Source organism: Sinocyclocheilus anshuiensis, unplaced genomic scaffold (genome assembly GCF_001515605.1).
Source record: "Sinocyclocheilus anshuiensis isolate Anshui unplaced genomic scaffold, SAMN03320099.WGS_v1.1 scaffold2360, whole genome shotgun sequence".
NCBI lineage: Eukaryota > Metazoa > Chordata > Actinopteri > Cypriniformes > Cyprinidae > Sinocyclocheilus > Sinocyclocheilus anshuiensis.
Genome location: NW_015542489.1, coordinates 201,716 through 208,264, shown reverse-complemented (window position 1 = coordinate 208,264; position 6,549 = coordinate 201,716). Strand labels below are relative to the sequence as shown.

The 6,549-nt window shown below is 37.3% G+C and overlaps 3 protein-coding genes across 3 annotated transcripts in view; 1 reads left to right on the top strand and 2 right to left on the bottom strand.

Annotated features, from left to right (window-relative positions):
* LOC107694030 (calcium/calmodulin-dependent protein kinase kinase 1-like) overlaps positions 1-1,944 on the bottom strand; it is an 18,835-nt gene extending 16,891 nt beyond the window's left edge. Inside the window, exon 1 of the mRNA XM_016493643.1 lies at positions 1,779-1,944. The gene's annotated coding sequence lies outside the window, so the exon portion shown is untranslated. The remainder of the gene's footprint in view (positions 1-1,778) is intronic.
* LOC107694018 (vacuolar protein sorting-associated protein 37D-like) lies at positions 1,790-3,118 on the top strand. Its single transcript, XM_016493628.1, has 4 exons — positions 1,790-2,005; positions 2,246-2,417; positions 2,507-2,589; positions 2,684-3,118. Exons 1-4 carry the CDS (start codon positions 1,790-1,792, stop codon positions 3,116-3,118), a joined length of 906 nt encoding a protein of 301 aa, XP_016349114.1.
* A 215-nt stretch (positions 3,119-3,333) lies between these two features.
* The window catches only part of LOC107694017 (C2 domain-containing protein 3-like), a 19,111-nt gene continuing 15,895 nt past the window's right edge, over positions 3,334-6,549 (bottom strand). The window contains 4 exon segments of the mRNA XM_016493627.1: positions 3,334-4,211; positions 4,984-5,092; positions 5,310-6,138; positions 6,209-6,387. Of these exon segments, the coding sequence (XP_016349113.1) occupies positions 4,080-4,211; positions 4,984-5,092; positions 5,310-6,138; positions 6,209-6,387 (1,249 nt within the window). The 3' untranslated portion in view covers positions 3,334-4,079.

The window sequence follows — 6,549 nt, the reverse complement described above, 5'->3', positions numbered from 1 at the left end:
TTCTAAAAGTGTCCATTATATTTTGAGTCAAATTCTTACATTTAATCAGTGAATTAGAATAATAAGACATTTGGGCTGTTACCGAGCAAATTAAATCAGTATCAACAAAATTAATCATTGCAATCCAGACATAAGCTGCATCTGAAGTGGAATTTAGAAGTATTTCACACTGTTTAATATAAATAATGTAAATAATGTTTTGATATATTAAACATAAAACGTTGAATACTGATATTTGAAATGATTTAAAGATACTTTAAAATCAAAAAAAGAAAAAAAAGAAAAGAAAGATTCATTCAAGAACGAAACACCGTCATGTTGCTCAGAGACACAAAACAGCACTGTGGCTGTATTCGGAATGATTTATTTTTTTGCGAAATAGAGCAAAAACAAGCAATATCGTGTCTAAAACGTAAGTCTCTTAATTAACTTCTTGTTTATTGAATTCAATGTCACATTATGGTAATTGGTAATTTTTGGAGAAAAAAGGCACTCTTCGTGTGAAATTGATTAACTATATGAAGTGGATACACATTTAATCATGCCATAAAAAGAGCGCACTAGACTTCACGTAATGCGTGCACTCTGTAGGTGTTTTGAATGTTTTTTTTTTTGCGTCGTGAGAATATGGAGCAAAATAGCTCACTTGTGATGGTGTTACTTAACTATATCATGTTATGCATAAACTAAACATTTTGAATTTTTACCTCAGTGTTTCTTCTGAGTTTATGGGTGCTGTTACGCTCGTTTGTTCTGAAGTCTCTCACAAAGAGACAGAGTGAGCCTTAACAGCGCGACCTTGATACCAGAAATATACTATCCATTATCAATGGCTGTTTACATTGAATGTAGGCTAATAAAAATAGAAGAATCATTCTTCGATACTTCGCTGGTTATTTTTTGTTACTTATGTTTTAATCAGGCTATTTGTCTGGTCAGGCAGTTCGACCTGTATTCTGCTACTGCGATTCTCTCAGTAACTAACTATCGCAGAGAAGAAAAAAATCTTCGGTCTGTCCAATGATTGTAAACAGCCATTTAGGTCCGTCAGACTGAAGATATTTTAGCGGTAATGTGACCAAAAATATTTAAGACCCATCGAATCCGAATTTAAGACATTTTAAAGCCTTATATTAAGAAAACGTTAAGACTTTTTAAGGACCCTCGGACACCCTGTTAAATGACAGATTGTTTCATAGAGAAAGTCACAGTAACAGGGTTGACAATTTATTGTCATACTATTTTGATAAGTCTTATAAAATTACATTTAAAGTGCAAAAAAAAAAAAAAAATGCATGCAGCATTTACTTCCTGAAAGGATGATGATGTCAAATAACAGGGTTGCCAAGTCTTTTAATAATACATTCTGAGAGAATAAATATACTAGTTATATGTTGTATATTTTTTTCCAATCAAATGTGCACATTTGCTATTATAACAAAGGGAATTTAGGAATTTGGAAATTGGGAAAAATAAATAAAGCCAGTAAATGTGGATGTGGACCATCATTATTTACATTTCATAGAAGGAAACATAGATAACTCGTATCTAAACTGTAGAATATACAGACAGATAATACGGCTAATATTTTCTAACGTTTTTCTAAGGTTATTCTAACTATTCTAGAGCTGTCCGAGGTGCTGAAGGCCCTCATACATTTTGACTCATGTTTTTGTGCTTGTCCTCGTCTACATTTATCAAGGGTGTTGGAAGAGAATGTGTAGTTCAGTGTTGGTATGTTGGCTCCAAGGAAAGCTCAGAAATCCCTAGCAACCAACCTCTTGTGATCATGTTACAAGATGTACAAATGCAGCCTGATCTCACAACATCAGTAGCTCAGGTCCTCGTTGAGAGGCAGCAGCATCTTCATAAATGGGCTGCAATGCCTCATAAAGGGGATTCAATGCTACATTTGGACTATCTCAGGTGTTTAAACACAGCTCAACTTCTGGAGCTCCTGGAAGACGAGGAAAGGATGCAAGAAACTGTCAGACTCAATACAAAGGTATTGTTCAACACCAAATTACAAACAGACAAAAAAAAGTATCTGGATAATTTCTGGTTGTCAAATGTTAGTTAAACTAAAAAATGTCATTGAGATTAGCCGATTGCAAAAATTGCTCAGAAAAGTTAGTTTTGAGAAAATGGCAGATAGCATTCGTTTACAGATGATTAGATTTCAAAAGTGTCTTAATACATTTATAGTGTCATTGTACATGACTTACTTGATCTGAAGGACTTACAGTTACAGCATCTTCAGAGGTGTAAAAAGATCTTGATGGCCTCCAACTGTTGGCTTGCAGAGCAGAACTTAGCAAATCAGCCACATCTTAACAACTCTAAAAAGCTTTTAGCAGGAAAGTACCAGATTCTTGGTCAAATGGTGTCTTCAGTGCAACACAAACAGAGAAAGTTGGGTAGGTTCTTGGCAGGCTTGCAATATAATGCTTTTTTTCTAATGGGTGTCACTGTATAACTGATCTAATGCTTCTTGTGCCATATGCAGAAACTTTGCAGCAGAAACTCAGCCTTCGAGTGATTCATAAGCTTCTTAAGAAGAAGACCAATCATACCTTGAGTCAGTCTGAGGTACATCTGAGATATGGTTTCATGAAATGCAGATTTCAAAGATGTAAGCTTGCTTTCAAAGTTTTGATTGCGATTTCTGTCTTTCACTCTCCAGAATCTCTGGCAGAAGTTGATAGAAGGAAAACTTCTGCTGACAGATTTTGTGGAATCACTTCAAAGCTCTCAGACGTTGTGTCATCTACGCCTTTTTCAAGCTGAAAAGATCCAAAACCTCATCATACAAGCACAGATATACAGTCAAGATGCTGATTTTTGCTGTCTTGGGCATCATCCAAACTTTCTGCACTCACCGACCACAATCAATGTTTTCAGTGGCAGCGCTCCTGTTATCTCGCTGCCTGGTTTCCAGTATCCTCCTTTATCTCCAACATCACATCTTCCTCCTCTAAAGCCTCATGGCTGTGTCGACACATGCTCGACTTTGATATCCAAAAACGAGTCGCGCTCTGAGACTCGCCGATGGCCACAAAGACATGCTGCTTTACAGCCACTTGAGAAGATTCAACCTAACATTTGCCAGACTCCCTAGTAAAGGTGTGCTGGTGATCTGGGAACTCTGCAAAAAGCACTAAATTATTGTTAAAACCATTTTGTTGCTGAAATAAATCAACCAGAATATACAGTATATATCAAATATATTCTGACATATTGGACAATTGTTTTTTTTTGTTAGTTTTTTTTAGTTTTGGTCAATTTTGAATAAAATCAGTCAATTTGATTTCAGAAATGTTGTGTCCAATTTGTATTACAAAATAGTCAAATAAACAAATACAACCAAGTAATTATTACATTTGTATCACCAAAGCCTCCTACAACTTTTAAATTAACTATCAGTAATTTTACAACAATTTACCAATTCAGGGTCCACTCTAGGTAGTAAAACGTTTAATAATTGGTGATGGTTAATAGTTTTCATCTATTATATTTAGCCTAATTTGCTGCCATCTTCTATAACTCCGAGTCTGTCAGTTGATTCATCTGGTTTAGAAGGTCAACACGAGGAATAGTTGCTTGATCGGACTCATCTCTCTAATTAGAGCTCATTAAACGGGCTGAGAGGGTAAAGGAGAGCTTTTGTCTGACCGTTGGCTTCTTTTGTCTCTGGATAATACTTTGGTTACATCACTGTCAGTATGTGCTATTGTCTGCAGCAGCTCAAATTGGGCAATTTTCTCATCTGTCAGCTAAATGCTTCTAGCCTTTGAACAGCTCAGTCTGACAGACATTAACTGCCCCAGACAACTGACAACGTTTATAAGAGGTAAAACTAAATAGTGAGAATGGGACCTTCAAAAACAATTATCCGTAGATGGAAATACAAAATTCTTTATTACAAAAATAGTTAATTACTGTAAATAAACAACTTTTTTAGTGCTCACATTATCCAAAATTACTGTTAAAAAGAATATACCATTTTGTATCCCTTAAGAAATAAATACGCATCACAATCACATATTTTAAATATAAAAAACACAAATTAGAAGAACATACTAACTTCCTTCTGTAAACTTTGAAGCAAATATTTTTGCAATTCTTTTGGTCTCTTCACTTCTCTGTGATGGAGGGATGTTGGGTCTTGATCGAGGCATTCTTCTATATAGATTTCCAGGACTTACAGTCTCCTACAAAGAATTCATTTTAATACCTAAATCATAACAGGCTTAAAAACAGATAAATAATTTTACAAATAAGAAAGCGGACCAAGATTCATGAACTTTGTAGACTGTGCTAAGATTAGTCAAGGTTAGTCATTTTGGACCACATTTGAAAATGTAGTCGTTCATATAGCAGTTGCAGTTGAAATGGGTAGTTGAAACGGGCAGTGCAGTCCAAGTTTAAAATATCAGACTCGACGCTTACGTGGGTTTCCAGATTGAAGACACACAACAGGAACGAGCGCAATTGAAAATGGAAGCCTGACACTGTCAGTTGATGAGTTGATTTATCCGCACTTTAATATGCCATAGAGCATTTTACATGGATTTTGAGGCTTTTTAGGTCGTGTAGAATCTGCGATCTCTGACCCAGTTCATTTGCTGGTTTCCATGGCTGCAATACACTGGTTTTCACCAGCTTGCAACCAAGGGTGCTGAAATATTATTGGGTAAACTGGCAGTGGGTGGAAACACATGGACCAAAACAAAAACAGACATTCCGACACGGAACGCACATTTCAAAGTCGAATAACTGGCTGCAGCATTGTTTTTTGGAGAAACAAGTATGTGAACTTAGCATATTTCCTAAATACCTGCAAACATATTATGGTATTTTTATGCTTTAGCATACTCAAAAAATAATAATAATAATAAGACATACAGCGCCTTTAAATTTTTCAGGATTACCAAACAGTTGCAGCAGCTTTATTGTAGCTCAAAAAAATGGGAGAGTACTCACAGATTCTGTTGTTGCTGATGGAAAGACAGGTGCCATCCTCAAAGACCTCATGGACGCCTCCAGATGGTGAGCCGACAGGAAGAAATTTGGAATCTCTACAGATTCCAAACTGCACAGGGGGTTTAGATAAAAAATAACCTAGATATCATTTAATAAGCAGCAGTTTAGAACACTTGTCCCACAAACTTCCATTTTAAATTCCCTTCCCAGAGTTTTTTGTTGGTTTTTACAAACAGGTTGAGTTATCAACAGCATGCCACATATGCGGTCAAAAGAACTAGAGCAACAAATTACTTTTTGGGGTCATACAAAGCTTGGAAGGATACGGTTTTGCTGTCCACTCATCACTTTTATCATCTGTTTCTGAGCCAGACTCTGTACAGGGAGGCAAGTTTGATCTCTCATCCCTTTCTTCAGGCCCACTGTAACTTTGTTCATAATCTTCCACCTCACTGATACTAGAAAGAGCACCGTCTCCATCCAGACCATCTGGAGAAGGCTGCTGTTCCCGATGATCTGTGGCAATAGTGCCGTCACTCCTAAATGTCTCCAGATCAGTTTCAGATCTTACACAGATATCTGAATCAGAATCAACGGCTTGTGATTCTGCAGTCAATGACTGCGGGTTAAAGTCTGGAAGAAGTTCTCTGCTGTTTCTTTCCATTCCTCGAGTGTGGATTGTGTCGTCATGATGATGCACTAACTCCAGACTCTCCAGAGATCCCATATCTGGGTCAGACAGTAGGCTGGTCCAAGGGCTGGTTCTGTCTGTGACTGAAGTGACCTCATTGAGTGTTCGGGGCTGTATTAAAGTTTCCTCAAAATCTTCATGCTCATCCTCATCTCTTTCCTCTTCTTTACACTCATCTTCATCAGATGAGTGATCGCTGGAGCTGTGGTGGAGCTTTTCATTTTCAGGAGCAGCTGGTGACTGTCTAGTCTGTGCAGGAGCAGGAGAGCTGATGGGCGAGACTTCTTCTTCATCCTCCAACATCATGTCTGATTCTTTATGAAAGCGTGGCTCTATCTCACAGCTATCAGACTCTGATAATATCAGCTGATCAACCCCAGACGTTAAGTGCTCCTCAACCACAACAAGAGTAGCAGAGCTTTTATGGGTAGTTGGTGCTTCTTCTGTCTGGTGTTCACTTAAGCCTAATTTGAAATAAATGTAAAGTTAAAATGCCTTTTAAATAAACAGAAAACAGATAACAACTGATCTCACCTTTTATAATGTTATTGACCTCTCCCACCAGCTGACTGGACTTCAGTAGTAGTTGTGTGGCATCCGTCTCTGAGTCTCTGTGTTCGTCCTGCCTGGAGGTTCCTCTCAGCTCACTCAGCTTTGGGAATGTTGGAGTGGACAACTTTCGGCTGAAATACCTTTGAATATCATCCAGCTCACTGAGGTTTTAAGCCGTTAAGGTTAAGTGTTATCACTGTACCGTCGTGATGTAAAACATTTTGTTTTATGTGGATATTGGAACGCGAGTGAAGTACATAATAAAATAATTTGCCAAATTTCAAATACATCGCGAATACGGAAACATTTGATTTTGTGTGGAA